The sequence below is a fragment of the Eretmochelys imbricata genome, chromosome 3 (genome assembly GCF_965152235.1).
Source record: "Eretmochelys imbricata isolate rEreImb1 chromosome 3, rEreImb1.hap1, whole genome shotgun sequence".
Lineage (NCBI taxonomy): Eukaryota > Metazoa > Chordata > Testudines > Cheloniidae > Eretmochelys > Eretmochelys imbricata.
In genome coordinates, this window is record NC_135574.1 from 3537894 (window position 1) to 3559289 (window position 21396).

Genomic DNA, 21396 nt, shown 5'->3' on the forward strand with positions numbered 1-21396 from the left:
CCATGGGTGGCCAGGGAGGCTCCGTGCGCTGCCCCCACAGCCTGGCACTTTTCAGACACCTCAAGGCTCACGCCTGAACCGTGAGATGCCCTCGTTGGAAGACAGGCTGCCCAGCTCCCCCCGCATCCCTTCCTGCCCCACATGTGCCCCAGAAACGCTCCCCCCTGCGCTCTCCCTTCTGCTGGGCTGGTGGCAGCCAGGGCTGGGCAGCAGGAGCACGCAGGAAGCAGCCGGAGCTGGCAGATGGACAGTCGGCCCAGCAGCGGGGCCGGGGGGGGGGGTGCTTGTGGCCCGGCTGAGGGGAGAGAGGGGCCGGCTGGGGTTACGGGGCAGGGCTGGGAGAGCGAGGGAGGCAGAGGGAGCTGAGCAGGGGGCTGGGTGGGGCTGGGATTGGGGAGAATAGAGAACAAGAAGCTGGAGGGGAGAGCAGGGGGCTTTAGGGGTGGGGAGGTGCAGAGAGGAGGTGGGGAAGCAGGGGGTTTGGGGCTGGGGAGAGAGAGGAGGTTGCAGGGATCAGGGGCTTTGAAGGGGAGGGTGGAGGTGCCTGAGGGCAGGAGTTGCTCAGGGCCAGTGGGTGCCTGGGACGGACGGGCTAATCCCGGTAGGATCCCTTGATGAGGGGGCAGGGCTAACTCATTGTGAACAGGGGGTTAAAAAGTCCGCTTGTGAAGTGACCGGGGGGGCCAGCAAACAGGGGAGTTTTGCAAGGGAATTTCAAGCAGGAGCGGGAGCCAGCTATTCCTAATAAACATTGTCTAAATTTATGCCAATAACTGCTCCCCCCCAGTAAAACACACACACACACACACAAAGACCAAACAAACAAAAAACCAGCAAGAGTAACACGAATTCTGGCAGAAGTCCAGCAGCAAAGTTGGGGGGTGTGTGTGTGTGGGGGGGTGAATCCAGTTCATTGCACCCCATGCAGCGTGTGTGATTACCTGCCCTGTGAGGTTCAGTGCAAGCCACTCCTGGCCCTCAGAAACCAGCTACAGGCTCTGGAGAGCAGAGGGGCTGAACTGGAGGAGGGAAGGGAGCCAGTGAGCAGGGGTGGAGGGTGGAGCTTCCCCTTGGGGAGCCTGGCCCCCCTGCCCTGCCTCCTTCCGGCTGAGGACATGCCTCCGCTTGCCGCTCTCAGTGGAGGCCTGAGAGCTTGGCTCCTCTCTCCCATGGCCCTGGCTGGGGTGGGGGGTCGGGGCTGAGAGCTTGGCTGGGGCCACGGGGGCAGGAGGGAGGGGCTGAGAGCTCGGCCCCAGCCAGAGTCAGGCTCTCAGCCTCGACCGGGACTGCGGCAGAGCTCTTGGCCCTGGCTGGAGCTCCGAGTCTGGAGCCCCTCCCCAGTTCTACCCCTTCCACCTGTGGCCCCAGCCATTGCCCCACCCCATTCCTTCCCTTCCCCTGCAGTGCCACCCCTATTCCACCCATGGACCTGTCCCCGTTCTGCCCCTTCCCCTATGGCCCTGCCCCCATTCCGCCCCCACTCCGCCTCTTCTCCCCCGAGACTCCACCCCCAGGGCTGTGGCAGGAGGAGCTTTTTCTGGGGGCCCCAAATCTGCTGCTGCCTCCCCACCCCCGGCCACGCAAGGTTTACCCGCCTACATTACATGCCGCCAATGATTGTACATAGAGGAGACTTTCCAGGGTATACCACAGTGGTCCGACCCCCGGTCTGACAGCCTCTGTGCTGTTGAGGAGGATGAACGTTTTGGGGAAGGAGAACGTCACGTTGGAGCAGAGGGAAATGATCCCATAGTTTGGACCCTCCTTCCAGGTGATGACATGGTAGCCTCACCCTGAGGATACCGTCTGTGAGAGGGGGCCCATGTTATTAGGAAGAGATAATAATAGTAGTGGGGGCTTCAGTGATTAAAAATATAGATAGTTTGGTTTGTGATGACTAGGAGAACTACATCTGAACATATATAAAATAAGCTTTCAAATGATACATGATGTGGGTGTGTGTATGGTGGGAACATTAAACTCCAAAACTATGGCCCTTTTTGGGGAGTTGCCGCACACCTATTTTAGGAGGTGGGGCATTTCTCTCCTGTAGTCCTTTAAATTACATGTAGTGACTTGGGACATTACAGACCCAGGACTACTATTACCAGTAAGGTTGTGAAAATAACTGGATGCATTTTCCAGAGATATGTCACCTGATATGGTGAGTCATGCACAGGGCCGTAGGTGTAGCTGAGCATCCAGAGCCCCCTTGGAAATACGGCCATGTGTGCCAAATACTGCCAGGGTGCATTAGAGTCTTTACACTTTACAAGGGTCAAACTCCTATTGACCGCAGCCTCCCAGCCATTGATTTCAATGCGCGCTGCAGATGCGCCTCATCTCTCAGAATTTGGCCATTCCATGCAAGCCGGCTGCCTTTGCTTGGTGTTCAGATAGATTTGATGGGAATCGGTACGATGGGTGACCAAGTTAGGGGCTGTCTTGGGATCTAGCAACTGAGATCCGATGGGTCATGAGTGTGAGCCTCCTATTATCTAGCGGTCAGTAGCTCTGAAAAGCAGTTTGGATATTTTATTTGTAATTAAATGGAAAAGTGAGTTTGAGGTCTAGGATTTTGGTAAGGTCCGTTTGATAGAAACCTGTTTTATTTCAAGGATGTAATTTTTATGGAGAATGAAGAAAACGTATGAGACAGAAATGTAGTGATAGTCTTTCTAGCTAAACACAGCTTTTCATATTTCCGGTTCTTTCTGTCTATCTTGTAAGCATGTGGTTGAGAAATTGTATAGAATGACTATGTAGCCCTAATAAATGATGACACGGTATCATTTTTTCACATTGATAATGTTTAATTGAGCATCATGCATATGTTTTAACAATTAACACAGGTTCTTTCCCAAAATGAGCTACACAGAAGTTTCTCCCAGAAACTCCTCTCTTAAATTAAGGGATTGATGTGATCTGCAGTAGAGCTGCCTAGGTTCAATTATAACCTTACAAAGACACCAAATAATTGTACTACACAAAATTACTAATCAGCACAAGCCTGTTGAAATAAGCAACCCATGTACACCAAGCTGCAGGGCTAATGAACACATTTCATACGTACAATCTAAAAGTTAGGATTACAGGGATGAAGAATCAGTTAGCGGAGCACCTCAGAAGGCCACAGATCCAAGCTGATACAAGTTCAAGAGTCCAAGAGAACCCAAAACAGGGCAATAAACAGGATCTTTTATATTCCACCTTTTGTGACTTATTGGATATATAACTATATTGACCACCTTCCGTGACCATAATAAGATAAGATTGATACCTGCCTATTATCCATATGTGGCCTTTTGGGTTTTCATAACTACAACTTAATCATTAATATTAATAAGCTACCTCATTCATTACTTAATAATCTCATAATAATTCCAATACATAAATGCAGTCCAACTTCCTAGTTACTGCACAGCAACCAGGTTGCTAACGCTCCCCAAAACTCCCTGCCATGTACTGGCCCTTTCATGATCATTTGTTTAACTTCCCAGAATGAGAGGGCAGAATTTGTGTTCTGCGGTTCTCATTTAATCTAAAATTCCACCTTTAACATAACTACTGCCACAAGGCCTCACACCAATACATCAGGCCTGTAAGCATAGCAAGCTAAATAAACCAGTCAGTTATGTTCACCTACTTGCCCCAATGCACATTCCAAGCCAATAAGCAATATACACCCATCGATTTTATACGGCTATAACGTCATTCTGCCTATAGCAAAGCATAAAGTCACTCCCAAGATGTGGCAGGGTCATAGGTCAACAAATAGACACACACACTTTCTGCTAACAGCAGCTATTACAAGTTTAGATAAACAAGACTCCCATACTTCAATGACGAAAAATTGGAATTTAATGTTAAATAAATGGTTCTTGCATACAAAGTACTTCTCTATCCAGATATACAGAACAAGGAGCAATGGTCTCAAGTTGCAGTGGGGGAGGTCTAGGTTGGATATTAGGAAACACTATTTCACTAGGAGGGTGGTGAAGCACTGGAATGGGTTCCCTAGGGAGGTGGTGGAATCTCCATCCTTAGAGGTTTTAAGGCCTGGCTTGCCAAAGCCCTGGCTGGGATGATTTAGTTGTGCTTTTAGCAGGGGATTGGACTAGATGACCTCCTGAGGTCTCTTCCAACCCTAATCTTCTATGATTCTATGATACGAGAATATTATAAAATTAAAAAAAACTGTTGACCATAATGACAGGTTTCAGAGTAACAGCCGTGTTAGTCTGTATTCGCAAAAAGAAAAGGAGTACTTGTGGCACCTTAGAGACTAACCAATTTATTTGACCATAATGTAACTGTACCCAGATTGTGCATTTAAAATCAAACATGGCAGTGTACATTAAATACCTCTGCACTTTAGTTAGCTCTCATGCTGTCTGGGCATGATGGAGCCCATCAAATGTGTTATGCACCTCTATGATGTTCTGTCGTGAACCAAATCTGGCACGTTCTGAAGTAGGCTGCCAGTAATGGACAGGTGTCTGATGCCATCCCACCATTGTGTTTTAGGTCTTCCAGGTTTTTTTTTAATATCCTGCTTTCATTGGGTTAAAGTCAAAGATAATTCTCACAGGGAAATTGGCATCAGATGATAACCTTTTATAAAAATGGTATTTACTAATGCCTTTCTTTGCTCTTCATCTGGCTATTTCTTGCTGAGCGAGTTAATCTTTCATAATATGCTCACAGCAGGGAATTTTTTTCTTTATACGCTAACACACAGGCAGGTGAATTGTATCACTGTAGTTGGGAAAGCTACAGGGCTCTGACGTTATAATGAGGCAACTTCACTACTGTACACTGATATGAATAGTCTTATATTTCTCTGAGTTCTATGAGAGATTAAATATAGTTTACCTTGGATGATTATCTTCCTAAATCAAAATACAAGAATAATATTTGAAAATACAGTTGTTTCATACACTTTCAAACTAGAACAACGAATTTGCTATCAGGCTTAGAATCTTTCATTCTGACTAATTTAGAACAACACCTTTTCCAGCTCAGAGAGGACATCCTTTTTCGTAATTTGTTTCCACTGAGAAGGGATCTCCCCTCTGCCTTCAAATTTTCGACAGTGCCAACGCTCTAGCTCTGCCCTGAAATGACACACAAACCATTTCCAGTAAGGTTGCACAGAGGTGTCAGGTGTGATGCTCCATTTGGAATAACGAGGTCCTGCATCCCGATAATTCTTGTATGGAATTTTACGGTCTTTACCCAGCACTAATGAGCAATTACTTGCGACAAGACTTGAACAAATGTCAGTAACTAGATGATTTGTTTTATGCCAGTGGATGCCAGTTGTAGCTTGAGGACGATGGAAAGAAAGACTGTGATCTCCATCATGGTTCAATATGGTATTTGTGCAAAGAGCTTTGCAAAAGGGACACTGCTCCCAGCACCCACAGAGCTGTTCAGCTAATATTTTGTGTGGTTTTTTTTCAAATGGCTCCATGTCAATGACAGCAAAGTCTTTTTTCAGATTTTCTAGCACAGGATCCAATGCTTTACTCATTGCTTCCTTAAGAAATTCTACATCTGTCGTCTCCTGATGTTCAATGCTTTTCAGATCACTTCTGGGAAGGTCTAAGACATCTCCCAGTCTTCTGCAAAATTCATCTAACCATAAGGATACATTGCCACTTCTGTCTTTGACAACTTTAGTTGAGCCATGAATAGCTGCATGAACAAGATTCTGGAAATGATCAAGGGAAAAATCCAATAAATTCTTCAATCTTTGATCTTTCTTGTCTAAACAATAATCATCAACACACTTCTTGATAAAGTTCTCAAAAAAGTTCTTTGGGAAATGAATGTACTGCCTGTATTTCTCAAAGTTTTCCTCCTCTGCCAGGGATTTCAGAATGTAGATTTCTAGTTTGAATCTACTGGCATTGAGGGCAGGATGGTTAGACCTCACCTCATTGGCTACATTAATGGCAGTCTTGTCATAGACTGCCTGGCGAAGAGCTGTAGAAAGCTTGGTGCATAAAAAATCAGCAAATGTTGTGATGGATGTGGCTCCTTGACAGGAAATCTGAAAACATTTAAAGAAATCTTCTCTCTTACTTTCCAGATAGACGGTTGGATCATTTGCTTTTTTAAATGCTGTGTGCATGTTTTTAAATCTTTCTGTTGCCATTGTACACAGATGCAAGGATAAATCTATCTTGTACTCATCATTAAATACGTATTTTGAGTTATTGGGTGCAGATGATTCTGTACCTTGCCTTACTTCCCGCAATATTTCATGAATGTAACTTCGATTGTAATCCATTTTCTGCTGCTCTTTCTTGTCAATGTTTGCTTTGACAGCCTGACTGATGCCATCAGTAACTTGCCAAATGTTGCTTTTGTCGCATTCATCTAAATTGTGGCTGAAAAATAACTGTTTTTTCTTCATGCTGATGTGTTTAGAAAAATCAACAGAAAACGTATTCTTTTTTGGGAAAATTTTAATTTTTCCTAATAAATTAGTCTCTTTAAAATGCTCCAGAAGGATATTTTCTACATCAACATTAATATCAGACTCTTCAGCCTGTGGAGCATTTGAAGCCACTTCAGTCACCCACTCGATCCACAACGAGTTAAAGTTCGCTCTCAGTTCTGCTTCACCTAGTTCCTGGCCTTTTAAAGACAGAGCCAACTCTTTGCTTCTTTTCAGAAGCTCATTTTCATATTCTGACTTCTTTTCATCCAGTTTGCTTTGGTTCTTCTTTAGTTCAATAAGTTCTTCAGACTTCCTCTTAATTTCAGCAATGAGTGACTCTTTCAGATCTCTCAGTTTCAGTTCAATACTTCCTTTCCACTGAATCAACATTTCAGAGTCTTTGTCTTCACTGAAATACTTTTCTAGGTCCTCCATTATGACTCCATAATTTCCTTGAATTTGCTCTTCAAGGTTTCCTTTGGTGACCGAGTGCACTTCTCCATTCCTAATTCGATTGGTAAGTTTCATTTGCAAATCTAGTACATGACTTCTAAACTGCCAGGTCCATTGGCTAAACATTATTTCTAGCTTCTTGTACGTTGCAATCTCCAGCGTATTCTTGAAGCTGAAAATAAAATTTTCATTTAACAAAGCATTCCACAGATCACTAATGCGGACTTTTAAACCTGACAGCCTTAAAACACTGCCCTGAGATTCTTTTTTGGCAGCCAAGAGAATCTTGCTCTTTAGTTCCTGCACATTTTGACTGTAGCTGGGGTTTGGAGGTGCCATTGGTGGGTTCCCTTCCCAGAGGTGAGCAAAGTAATGAATGTGGGTGTTCACATCAAATCGGATAACGTCACTAAAGCAAGTTACATCACAGAACTCTTGCTGAGCTGCTGTAACAGTCATTTCATCTAGTTTTTCCTGGAAGCGCCTTTGTCCTTCCATATTCTGTTCTTTTGCAGTTATTTCTCCAACATTCTGGTGCACAAACAAACAGCTTGGGGAGAGCTTTACTTGCTTCATTCTCAGAAATGCCTGGACAGCGATCTGCAGGACATCTTGCATTTCTGAAGGGTTTTCACCAAAAATATTTATCACAGTCATATTACCAATACCAATAACGAAGGTGGCTAGCTCGTTATCATGATTAAATGACTGTTTATTAGCCATCTCCATAGCCCGGAGCCCTTCTGTATCAATGACTAGTATATAACTAAAGTTCAAATCCTGTTTGAGGTTCTCCTCCACTTTAATCAGTTGCATGAATGCTCCTCTGGTGCATCTCCCTGAACTGACACTAAACTGAAGACCAAACATGGCATTTAGCAATGTTGACTTTCCAGTGCTCTGGGTGCCAAGCACTGAAAGAACAAACACTTTTTCGTCTCCTAACTTCTCAATTAATTTGTCCAAAACTGCTCCAACCCATTTTAATGGCACATATGACGCATCACCGTCCATCAGCTCAATGGGATAACCTGAAACCATCAGGTCAGCTGCAATTTGAGGTAGTGCAAGAAAACATTCATCCTGTTGTTTCATTGAATCCAGAGCCTCATAAATCTGAGCTACCTCTCTCAAAATGTGTTCAAGGCCAATTGTAGAATCAATTATCGTATTTGAGAGTGTTTCTAATTTATTTAGCAAAGCATTTTTCAAGTAATCATTTTCTCCTTTTTTCTTTAGTTCCAGGGTTCGAGACCACAATCCGTGGTATTCTTGGTGAAGTTCTGTAAGGCAGTCAGAGGACAAGTCATCCATAAATACTTTCATCCACTGCAGGAAATATTTTTTGGTGGCTTCTGGATGTGACTGGAGAAATTCAAGCACTGACTTCATTAGATCATTGAGAGGGAATGCTCTTTTTAACTGATTGCTTCGTATTTTATGCTTGTCTGACTCAACTTGGCCCCGGTGCTGCTCAATGCTTCTGTTTCTTTTCTCCTGCAAGCGGGTAAGTTCCTTGTCCTTTTGACACCACTTGTGCCACAATTCTCCTTGCAGAGGCAACAGTTTTGACTTTATCTCATATAAATTAGTCTTGTTCAAGAGCGTCATCAGAACCCGTGCCTTTGTCTTGGCTTTCGTACACTCTTCTTCATCTTCATCAATGACAAAACCTTGCTGGCGAGCAATATTTGTACTGTTCTCAAGACTGCAAGTTATGTTTGAACCTGCTAGTAAATCCTTGATTGTTGTCATCAGTTCATCTATTAACTCTGCTTCATTTCTGTTTTTGATGGCTATTTTTATGTTCTGTCTGGATTTGCCAGCAACAATGTTCTCTTTTTCAGCAAAAAGACAGATCAAAGGTTTTTGAGATTTCCAGAGGTCATGTATAATTTTCATGCCTCTCTTATCATTTTGATCAACATCTGATATGAGAACCACATTAACAGAAGAAATTTCCTGTAAAAATTTGACCTGTTGTTCATGCTGCCTTGCATCTCCATGCAGATTAGTGAATGCGACGCAGTTGTCAAATCTGTCATCGTCTCTCCCACCTGGACAATACCAGAAGATTTCCACAACCCCATTCATCAGGAGACAATCTTTGCTGCTGCCTTTACAATGACGGTGGAAAAAGATGTCATGTTTGTGATTACTCAGCAGAGCATTCAGGATCTGGGACTTTGAAGAAGAAGAAGAATGACCAATCCGTATGAAGGACACCATGGGCATAGCTGCCTGATAAATCAATTTTTTATAATTTTTAAACCTAGTCTCCGTTCCTGTTTTCTCAGCACCCTTCCAGCTCTTTGTCACTTGGCTAAGGGACCAAAGAGGGAATTCTATTTGTGAAGTACAAGGATTTGGCACCAGAAGTGGGAGTGCAAACTGGCAGAAAGCGAGCTTTGTTGAAAGATATTGTCTCATGAAATCATCTGCACAATGAAAAATTGCCATCTGGATGTCCATTGGGTGTATGTGTGCCTGATCTGTAACAGATTCATTGGTTCCATGACTGATATCATTAAAAAAGTCATCAAATGTATCTGAGGATCCACTCTCATTTTCTAGGGTGGTCAGTGTATTTGTTGTTCCTTGTTTAGATTTTATGTCATCTTTGTAAACGAGGTATCTTACCCGATAGTCCACCATCAACAGCTTTTGCAAAAAGTAAAATGGCAGCTCACATTCGGTGCTGGGCTGGCTGTCATGTAAAGAGGTCTTGTAAATGACATGGAAGTCTGCTGTCCCCATTTTCCTTGGATAGCAACTTTCAAGTCCAAGTCTCTTCAGTAAATTGAGAAACTCTTGGTTTTCAATAGCTTCATACATTTTAACATTGCTAGATTTCACTTCAGGTTTTGATTTTGGTTGATTTGAAGGTTTTGTTCGTCGGCAGATGCCTTCTAATTCTTTTATTATACCCTGTTTCTTCAACTTATCATTTGTGGCTTCAAAGTCCCCATTTTTGAGGCAATTCAGGTCTGTTTCCAGTATGTCCCAATCACTGCATGCACTGTGCTTTTTAAGGACATTTGACATTTCAGTAGACAATGAGTTTCCCATCTGATGTTTCATAAAAGCTAAACGTCTGTTCTTTTCCTCTGGAGACGTGTCTTTACATTCAAATGTTACAGTCAGACCCACCAACAGCAGGAAAGCCTGAGCTCTGGAAACATCCTGAGCCCTAAGCGTCAAATATTCCTCCTGTGCTGTTTGCATTTCCTGCAATATGAAGTTAATTTCTGGGCACCCGAGGAGATACTGAAAAGTGTGACTGTCCACCCGGTATCCTGCGCTGGCTGCAATGGAGAGCAATAACAGCTCAATATCTGTCTGCTCTCTCTCCCTTAGACCCTGCAGAAAGGAAGACAAAGCTAAGCTCACATTTAAGGTGGCCTTTACCTTTGCTACTTGCACTGCTTCTGCAGAGGACATATGGTCATAAGTAACTTCCTGTATGTAATTCTTCATTTCCTGTAGGACTTGAGTAAAATCAGCAAATTCAGAGAGAGAGGTATTTTTTTGCTGCTTTTTTTCTTCATGAAAGATCCACTGCATAATGGAGGAAGATTTGGGGAAATTCTTAACTGAATAGACATGAGGGTCCAGAAGGCAGCGCAGTAGAGATTTGATGTATTCAGTATTTTGTGCAGGCGAATCTTTGCACAGTGAAACTGTATTTTCCAGGAAATCTTGAAGCACCTTATCCGACAGGCAAATGTTAATCCATGTACTGTAGTTCTTAGTTTTTGCAGTCAGCTTTTGTTTGAAATTGTTCAGTGTCACTAGCTGCTCTTCATCCCCAGTGACTTCCCAGGTCTTCATTTCCTCTAAGAATGATCTGGCCTCATCCACTGCACTGACTAATCCCTCTCCAAACAAAGTACCGACCCTTTGGTTAGTTAGGACTTCATAGGCATCTCTGAGGCTGCTGCTGACTTGATGAACATCACTAAAATCTTGTCTGTGACTGGACAGGACTATCTCCCACACAGGAATTAGCTGAAAGCCTCGGTCAATGACACTCCAGGTTTTGTTACTGGCCAATAGTCCAGATTTCCATGCTGTGAGTGAATCCACTCCAGGTGGGCCTCCTGTCTTAGTCACAAACAGCTGAATCTCTGTTTGGATTTGTTTTCTATCTGTGCCCTGAAATGAGGCTTCAGAACCTGATTTTGATGCGGTAACACCAGCTGCAATGCTCCAACTGAAGCCACTATAGCTGCCCCCAACATAAGAGCTGAGCGCATCAGATGTTCGTTTCTTCACCTCGTCCAGCTGCTCTGCCCGGAATCCCTCAGAAGACGCTTTCCACCAGAATATCCCACCCAAGTGAAGCGGACCCTGGTTTACGTGAGACCCGAATCGGTTGAAGAATCTCCCGCCCCTGCTCTTCAGCATGTTGAGCTTGTCCGGCTCTGGGGTGTGACTCAAAAGCTGCTCGATCTCTTTTAACTCTTGCAGTGCTGCACTGGAAAGTCGAAGCTGAGCCTTGGGGAAGTAGCCTGAGGCCAGTGGGATGTAGTTGTACTTGGTGGTGCAAATGTAGGTGTGTTCTGAGCGGGATCTGTGGGTTTGTTCAGACCCTGAAGAGCTGCTGTAATCTGTGCTGGTTTCAGCACTAAACCCCCAAAATCCACCCTTGGCTGTGACGCTAATGCTGAAACCCAGCTTTTCCATGGTCCTGGTGAACGAGGACTCTGCTTCGGCAGATGAAAACTCCTTCTTCTCAAACAATGGCCCTTGCTCTGGACCAAAGAGCTTGAACCCTTCTGGGATGTCTATGAGCTGCTCTCGCTTCTCCACTATCTCTGCAAGCTTGTTGGTTTTGTAAATGCCCTGCAGGGCCAGCCCTCCTGATGCCCATCTCAAAAGGTCCTTGTCAGGGAAATTCTCGCTCTGGGACACCGTCTCCTCCAGGAGGTCTAATTGTTTGTGCACATTCTCTATCACTTCCTTCAAACACTTCTCAGGTGGTGCCCAGTACTGTGGTGCTATGTCCATAACTCCCTGCAGCTCCTCCTCTTTCTTTCTTACAGCTTCCTCATGGCGGCTTCTGCCTTTCTCCTGCATTTCTTTCAATCCCTGAAGTGCCAATGTAGCCTGCTCCTGCTTCTTCTTTAGCATCTCCAAGCGCTCCCCCTGCAGCTGCTTCATTGTTGTCTTGCTCTCTGCTATGTTAAGTAGGGTTCGGAGAGCCTGCTTTTCCCATGGGTGCTCTACTTCACACTCCAGCTTTAAGTAGTCTTCATATCTTAGGTGTTTCAAAGCATGTGCGGAGGTAATCCCCAATTTGTCTTGTAGTTTGGGCAGCCAGTACTGTGTACTCAGTCGCACTTCATCGAGTCTCTGCCCCAGTTCTTCCATCTTGGTATGTGTTTCCTTCACAGGGGTGCCCTGAACTGGATCATCGTGGTTTATCTCCTCTGCAGAGAAGGATGTAAACATAGAGAACATATTTCTGTCAGTTCTTCATGAAAACATTTACCCTCCATCAGATCATATCCTGAATCTTGATGTACTGAAGTATTCTGACATTTTACCAGCGCTCACCCTGGAAAAATTAAAATATTGCGATCCCTATCCTATCCCCCAAACCCAATACACACTGCACTAATCCAAACCACTGTCTATGCACTTGCCCCATAGGACTAAGGGTGGACTGGCCATTCCTTGTCAGTAGGGTGACCAGATGTCCTGATTTTATAGGGACAGTCCCAATATTCGGGGCTTTGTCGTAGATAGGCACCTATTGCCCCCCATCCCCTGTCCTGATTTTTCACACTTGCTATCTGGTCACCCTACTCTTCAGCAAAGTCTATGGTCCTTAATTGTCTATAGTTTTGCTCTATCCACCCATGCCTGTTGTTTTATTAATTTCTCCAACATGCAATCTTTCCTTAGACTTCCATTTTCTTTTTTCTGGTTATTTTATCCCTCTTTCCTCCCTTTTTAGTGACTTTCCTTTTATTTTTTTTAAAGAATTCGCTATTCTATTTTGTTAACTTCCTTTTTTAAGTAGTACTCTCTCCATCCCTCATTTGATTTTCCTATTAAGTTGTATTACACTGTACCTAGAAGCCCTAAGCAAGTTCAGGTTCCAATTGTGATAAGAGCATGTGTGTGGAACTCAGGCACAGACAGATTAAATGATTTGCCCAAGGTCCAGAGGTGAAAGTAAGCCGGTATGGTCTGGCACGGCGTATCAGCAAGAGCCGGTACACCATCGACCGTACTGGCTTCCCCAGGTTGGTGATTTAAAGGACCTGGGGCTCCCGACAGCGGCTGGAGCCCTGGGCCCTTTAAATTGCTGCCAGAGCCCTGCTGCTGAAGCCCTGGGGTACCGGCAGCAGCCGGGAGCCCCCAGGGCTCTGGCGGGAATTTAAAGGGCCCTAGGCTCCGTTGTGGTGGTGGGGGCAGGGAGTCTCTGGTCCTTTAAATCACTGGCAGAGACCTGGGCCTCTGCCACTACCCGAGGGCTCTGGCAGCGGAGCTGGGCTGTGATTTCAAGCAGTGGTTCTCAAGGCCGGTCCGCCGCTTGTTCAGGGAAAGCCTCTGGCGCGCCGGACCAGTTTGTTTACCTGCCGCATCCACAGGCTCTGCTGATCGTGGCTCCCACTGGCTGCGGTTCGCCGCTCCAGGCCAATGGGGGCTGCGGGAAGGGCAGCCAGCACGTCCCTTGGCCCGCGTCGCTTCCCGCAGCCCCCATTGGCCTGGAGCAGCAAACCCCGCCCAGTGGGAGCCACGATTGGCCGAACCTGCGGACATGGCAGGTAAACAAACCAGTCCGGCGCACCAGGGGCTTTCCCTGAACACGCAAGGGACTGGCTTTGAGAACCACTGATTTAAAGGGTCTGGGGATTTAAATCAAGATTTAAAGGGCCCGGGGCTCCTAGCCGCCGGAGCCCCGGGCCCTTTAAATCTTGATTTAAATCCCCAGACCCTTTAAATCAGTGGTTCTCAAAGCCGGTCCGCTGCGTGTTCAGGGAATCTTGATTTAAAGGGCCCGGGGATTTAACGATTCCGCCTCTTTTGCTTGAGGCCCTGCCCACTGCTCGGGACTCCAGTGTACCGGTAAGTCCTTTAAGTTACTTTCACCCCTGCCACGGTCACACAAGGAATTAAACCCAGAACTCTCAAGTCCCATGCTAGTACCTTTACCAGAAGCTCATCCTTTCATTCCTCACTTGTCCTTTCTTTCTTATTTTCTGGTGTGCCCGTGTCCGTCCTCTCCTCCCCCCAACAAATTACTATTTGGTCTTTTATGTTCCTATTTTTGTCTCTGGTGTTTCTATTTCTCTTTCACTTTCCCATTCTCTTCTGTTTCTTGGCCACCCCTCATCTGTCTTCCCCCTTAGTTCTACCTCCATCAGTCGCCTTGTCTTCCACAAAGGACCACAATTTCTATTCCCTCCTTCCAGGGCACTCAAATTCTGCTGTGTCTCATTCTGTATCCATCTTCATTCTTTCCTTCTCTTCTCTGGGGACAAGTGTGGTGCAAAAAGTGCCACATTTCTCACATCCCCTCTTCCCTTCTAGTCCCATGGGAAACACGGACATTCCAGAAACTGGTTTACATGGGCAGTAAGTATAGAAGGTGCTGAAATAAATGCAGGAGAGAAGTATCATCTTTCATTCAGTATCAAAAGGTTGAATCCCACCCCCAGCTGACCATGAAGTAAGCCTCTGTCACTCACTTATTACATTTTGAAACACCTCTGTGCTTTCCCCCATGCTATGCCACGCACTTGGGAAGCATTTCCCGTAAACATCAGCAAACCTAACTCACTAGCCTCCTTCAGAATCATAGAATAGAATAGAATAGAATCATAGAATAGAATATCAGGGTTGGAAGGGACCCCTGAAGGTCATCTAGTCCAACCCCCTGCTCGAAGCAGGACCAATTCCCAGTTAAATCATCCCAGCCAGGGCTTTGTCAAGCCTGACCTTAAAAACCTCTAAGGAAGGAGATTCTACCACCTCCCTAGGTAACGCATTCCAGTGTTTCACCACCCTCTTAGTGAAAAAGTTTTTCCTAATATCCAATCTAAACCTCCCCCATTGCAACTTGAGACCATTACTCCTCGTTCTGTCATCTGCTACCATTGAGAACAGTCTAGAGCCATCCTCTTTGGAACCCCCTTTCAGGTAGTTGAAAGCAGCTATCAAATCCCCCTTCATTCTTCTCTTCTGCAGGCTAAACAATCCCAGCTCCCTCAGCCTCTCCTCATAAGTCATGTGTTCTAGACCCCTAATCATTTTTGTTGCCCTTCGCTGGACTCTCTCCAATTTATCCACATCCTTCTTGTAGTGTGGGGCCCAAAACTGGACACAGTACTCCAGATGAGGCCTCACCAATGTCGAATAGAGGGGAACGATCACGTCCCTCGATCTGCTCGCTATGCCCCTACTTATACATCCCAAAATGCCATTGGCCTTCTTGGCAACAAGGGCACACTGCTGACTCATATCCAGCTTCTTGTCCACTGTCACCCCTAGGTCCTTTTCCGCAGAACTGCTGCCTAGCCATTCGGTCCCTAGTCTGTAGCGGTGCATTGGATTCTTCCATCCTAAGTGCAGGACCCTGCACTTATCCTTATTGAACCTCATCAGATTTCTTTTGGCCCAATCCTCCAATTTGTCTAGGTCCCTCTGTATCCTATCCCTGCCCTCCAGCGTATCTACCACTCCTCCCAGTTTAGTATCATCCGCAAATTTGCTGAGAGTGCAATCCACACCATCCTCCAGATCATTTACGAAGATATTGAACAAAACCGGCCCCAGGACCGACCCCAGAGGCACTCCACTTGACACCGGCTGCCAACTAGACATGGAGCCATTGATCACTACCCGTTGAGCCCGACAATCTAGCCAGCTTTCTACCCACCTTATAGTGCATTCATCCAGCCCATACTTCCTTAACTTGCTGACAAGAATACTGTGGGAGACCGTGTCAAAAGCTTTGCTAAAGTCAAGAAACAATACATCCACTGCTTTCCCTTCATCCACAGAACCAGTAATCTCATCATAAAAGGCGATTAGATTAGTCAGGCATGACCTTCCCTTGGTGAATCCATGCTGACTGTTCCTGATCACTTTCCTCTCATGCAAGTGCATCAGGATTGATTCTTTGAGGACCTGCTCCATGATTTTTCCAGGGACTGAGGTGAGGCTGACTGGCCTGTAGTTCCCAGGATCCTCCTTCTTCCCTTTTTTAAAGATTGGCACTACATTAGCCTTTTTCCAGTCACCCGGGACTTCCCCGGTTCGCCACGAGTTTTCAAAGATAATGGCCAATGGCTCTGCAATCACAGCCACCAATTCCTTCAGCACTCTCGGATGCAACTCGTCCGGCCCCATGGACTTGTGCACGTCCAGCTTTTCTAAATAGTCCCTAACCACCTCTATCTCCACAGAGGGCTGGCCATCTCTTCCCCATTTTGTGATGCCCAGCGCAGCAGTCTGGGAGCTGACCTTGTTAGTGAAGACAGAGGCAAAAAAAGCATTGAGTACATTAGCTTTTTCCACATCCTCTGTCACTAGGTTGCCTCCCTCATTCAGTAAGGGGCCCACACTTTCCTTGGCTTTCTTCTTGTTGCCAACATACCTGAAAAAACCCTTCTTGTTACTCTTGACATCTCTCGCTAGCTGCAGCTCCAGGTGCGATTTGGCCCTCCTGATTTCATTCCTACATGCCCGAGCAATATTTTTATACTCTTCCCTGGTCATATGTCCAACCTTCCACTTCTTGTAAGCTTCTTTTTTGTGTTTAAGATCCGCTAGGATTTCACCATTAAGCCAAGCTGGTCGCCTGCCATATTTACTATTCTTTTGACTCATCGGGATGGTTTGTCCCTGTAACCTCAACAGGGATTCCTTGAAATACAGCCAGCTCTCCTGGACTCCTTTCCCCTTCATGTTAGTCCCCCAGGGGATCCTACCCATCCGTTCCCTGAGGGAGTCGAAGTCTGCTTTCCTGAAGTCCAGGGTCCGTATCCTGCTGCTTACCTTTCTTCCCTGCGTCAGGATCCTGAACTCAACCAACTCATGGTCACTGCCTCCCAGATTCCCATCCACTTTTGCTTCCCCCACTAATTCTACCCGGTTTGTGAGCAGCAGGTCAAGAAAAGCGCCTCCCCTAGTTGGCTCCTCCTTTGCCATGAGGCCCACAAAAACCGTGACAACGGGTAGGGTGCTGGTGTGCTGAAACCGCTGCCTGTCGTAGTGACTAATATTGTCTGTGTTTCCTTGTGCTCCCCCGGCAGCCTGTCGGTGCCCATCTGTTGTCTCTTGTCTTCCACGTAGATTGTCAGGTGTTTGGGGCAGGGACTGTCTTTTTTCTCTGTCTGTACAATGCCTGGCACAATGGGGCCCTGGCTCATGCCCAAAGCTCTAGGCACCATGATCACACAGCTAATAAATAATAATAAAAGTAAAGCCTGTCATGAGGAAACTGTTCAGAAAAACCAAACCAGTAAACTGTGGCTTTGGACATGACTCATTTTAGTCCCAAAACTGCCTTTGTTCCACACAGCATCGGCTTCCCCTCACTTCTGCTGCAAATTACTCACATCAGAAATGAAGGATCAGACGGAGGTAATAGAAAGAATTATCTACAGTACAGGACAAATCCTGCATTTAAAGCTTCCCATGAAATACTTTATGACCTTTGTTTTGGGTCATTGTCACCCTTTTGTGCCATGGTGGTTTCAGACATAGGCACCGACTCTGTCGGGTGCTCCAAAAACATTAGTGGGTGCTTAGCACCCACCGGCGGCCCCACCGATCAGCTCCTTCCCCCCATCCCAGCGCCTCCCACCCACTGCGATCAGCTGTTCTGCTGGAGGGAGGGGAAGGAGCAGGGATGGGACGCGCTGGGGGAAGAGGCGGAACTGGGTGGCAAGAAGCGGAGCAGGAAGAGGCGGAGGGTGGGGGATTGAGGGAACGGGTGGAGTAGGGGCTGGGCCTGGGGCGGAGCGGGGATTGAGCACCCCCTGCACAAGGAGGCAGCCGGTGCCTGTGGTTTCAGGAACTCTCAAATTATTAGGAGTAGACCCAGAAGCCACCTCAGCAGGTCCGACTTCTGCAGCATTGCAGGGGTAGGAGGAAAGATGGGACCCAGCTGGGTCATCCCTTCTCGCAGCACCCCCTGGAGCCAGAACCATGCAAGGGTGTCCTTTGCAGTGCCTCCCCCTTACTCTTCCCTCCCAAGCGATGAAGGCTGGAGAATTAAAATTTCAGGGAGGAGCCAACCCTTGGAAGCCAGAGAAACTAAACCTGGCAGGTGCAGACATATCAAGAGCCTTAGCAGGTCTTGAACCAGGCACCCTCGGACACTAGTGATGTCATCAGACTGGTAGTCTCTTGCACCAACCCACTCCAGCCTGTCCCTCCCAGTCACTTCACCTCAGCCTCACTCCACCTGCCTTCCTTGAACTCCGCTTCTTCTCCCCGGCCCTACTTCCCTTCCCCCTCTCCTTTCTGGATCACCTTTCCACTCCTGTGTCCTTTCATCTAGCTAATTTCCTCCTAACTGGAGGCCTTGGATGAACAAGGAAAGAAAACAGAAGTAAGGAAACAGAGGTTAACAATGGACAAAGTGTGAATTCACAAGTGGCCTTGTAAATAATACATAGCTAGTAAATAAGAATTTAAGAATGGCCAGACTGCATTGGACAAATGGTCCATCTACCCCAGTGTCCTGTCTTCCAACAGTGGCCAGTGCCAGGTGCCCCAGAGGGAATGAACAGAACAGGGAATCATCAAGTGATCCATCCCCTGTCACCCATTCCCAGCTTCTGGCAAACAGAGAGTAGGGACACTTCAGATCATAGTTTTGCATCCCGGTCCAGCCTGGCTAATAGCCATTGATGGACCTATCCTCCATGAACTCACCTCGTTCTTTTTTGAACCCTGTTACAGTCTTGGCCTTCACAACATCCTGTGGCAAACTGCTACAGGGTAACTGTGTGATGTGTGAAGAAATACTGCCTTTTGTTTGTTTTCAATCTGCTGCCTATTAATTTCATCTGGTGACCCCTAGTTCTTGTGTTATGAAAAGGAGTAAATAACACTCCCTTATTTATTTTCTCCACACCAGTCATGATTTTATAGACCTCTATCACATGCCCCCTTAGTCATCTCTTTTCCAAGCTGAAAAGTCCCAGTCTTATTAATCTTTCCTCAGATGGAAGCCGTTCCATAACCCTAATAATTTTGTTGCCCTTTTCTGAACCTTTTCCAATTTCAATAGATCTTTTTCTTGAGATGGGGCGACCACATCTGCGCGCAGTATTAATGATATGGGCGTCCCATGGATTTATATAGAGGCAACATGATATTTTCTGTCTGATCATCTCTCCCCTTCTTAATTATTCGCAGCATTCTGTTTGCTTTTTTGACTGCCGTTGAGTAGATGTTTTCAGAGAACTATCCACAGTGACTCCAAGATATCTCTCTTGAGTGGTAACAGCCATAGGTACCGACTCCCTGGGTGCTCCGGGGCTGGAGCACCCACGGGGAAAAATTAGCGGGTGGTCTGCACCCACCAGCAGCCAAGCGCCCTCTGCCCCGCCTCTACCCCGCCTCCTCCCCTGAGCACACGGTGTTCCCGCTCCTCCCCCTTCCTCCCAGCACTTCCGCCCCGCTGCCCAGAACGCTCCAGGAGGGAGGCGGAGGAGCAGGGAGGAGGCAGGGAAGAGGTGGGGCGGGGACTTGGGAAAGGGGGTGGAATGGGACGGATCGGAGGCAGAGCGGGGGCAGGAAAAGGCAGGGCAGGGCTTTGGGGGAACACGTAGAGTGGGGGGCGGGCACCCACTGGCGGGAGCAGAAGTCGGCGCCTATGGTAACAGCTAATTTAGATCCCATCATTTTATATGTATAGTTGGGATTATGTTTTTCAATGTACATTACTTTGCATTTATCAACTTTGAATTTCATCTACCAATTTGTTGCCCAGTCACCCAGTTTTGTGAGGTCCCTTTGTAACTCTGCACAGTCTGCTTTGGACTTAATTATCTTGAGTAGTTTTGTATCATCTACAAATTTTGCAACCTCATTGTTTACCCCTTTTCCAGATCATTTATGAATCTGTTGAACAATAGTGATCCCAGTACAGAACCCTGGGGGATACCACTATTTCTCTCTCCATTCTGAACACTGACCATTTATTTGTGTCCTTTGTTTCCTATCTTTTAACCAGTTATTGATCCAGAAGAGAACCTTTCCTTTTATCCCATGACAGCTTACTTTGCTTAAGAGCCTTTGGTGAGGGACCTTGTCAAAGGCTTTCTGAAAACCTAAGTACGCTGTATCCACTGGATCCCCCTTGTCCACATGCTTGTTGACTCCCTCAAAGAATTCTAGTAGATTGGTGAGACATGATTTCCCTTTACAGAAAACCTGTTGACTCTTCCCCAACAAATGGTGTTCATCTATATTAGATAATTCTGTTCTTTATTATAGTTTCAATTTATTTGCCTGAAGTTAGGCTTACCAGCCTGTAATTGCCAGGATCTCCTCTGGAGTCTTTTTAAAAAAATTGGCATCACATTAGCTATCCTTGTCTTCTGTTACAGAAGCTGATTTAATTGATAGGTTTCATACCACAGTTAGTAGTTCTGGAATTTCACATTTGAGTTCCCTTAGATCTCTTGCATGAATACCATCTGGTCATGGTGACTTATTACTGTTTAATTTATAATTTTGTTCCAAAACCACCTCTAATGACACCTCAATCTGGGATAGTTCCTCAGATTTGTCACCTAGAAAGAATGACTCGGGTTTAGGAATCTCCTGCACATCTTCAGCCGTGAAGACTGATGCAAAGAATTCATTTAGTTTCTCCGCAATGGACTTATCTTCCCTGAGTGCTCCTTTAGCATCTCGATCGTCCAGTGGCCCCACTGGTTGTTTAGCAGGCTTCCTGCTTCTGATTGTACTTAAAAAATTTTTGCTATTACTTTTTGAGCCTTTGGCTAGCTGTTCTTCAAATTCTTTTTTGGCCTACCTAATTATATTTTTACACTTCAGTTGCCAGAGTTTATGCTCCTTTCTATTTTAAATATTTTAAATATTTTAAATAAATAATAAGTTGAGAGCCGTGGAACCAGCTAGACACTTTCACAAGGCTCTTTGCGAGGTGTCATAACTCTAAAGGAAAGGGTAACCACCTTTCTGTATACAGTGCTATAAAATCCCTCCTGGCCAGAGGCAAAACCCTTTCACCTGTAAAGGGTGAAGAAGCTAAGATAACCTCGCTGGTACCTGACCAAAATGACCAATGAGGAGACAAGATACTTTCAAATCTGGACGGGGAGGGGGACAAAGGGTTCGTCTGTCTGTGTGATGCTTTTGCCGGGAACAGATCAGGAATGCAGCCTTACAACTGTTAGTTAGTAAGTAATCCAGCTAGAAATGCATTTGATTTCCTTTTGTTTCATGGCTGGCAAAATAAGCTGTGCTGGATGGAATGTATATCCCTGTTT

General features: G+C 45.9%; 1 protein-coding gene across 1 annotated transcript in view; it reads right to left on the bottom strand.

Annotated features, from left to right (window-relative positions):
- Positions 1 to 2792: 2792 nt before the first annotated feature.
- LOC144262482 (interferon-induced very large GTPase 1-like) overlaps positions 2793 to 21396 on the bottom strand; it is a 35346-nt gene continuing 16742 nt past the window's right edge. The window contains exon 2 of the mRNA XM_077812298.1: positions 2793 to 12336. Coding sequence (XP_077668424.1) covers positions 5000 to 12277 — 7278 coding nt within the window. The 5' untranslated portion in view covers positions 12278 to 12336 and the 3' untranslated portion in view covers positions 2793 to 4999. The remainder of the gene's footprint in view (positions 12337 to 21396) is intronic.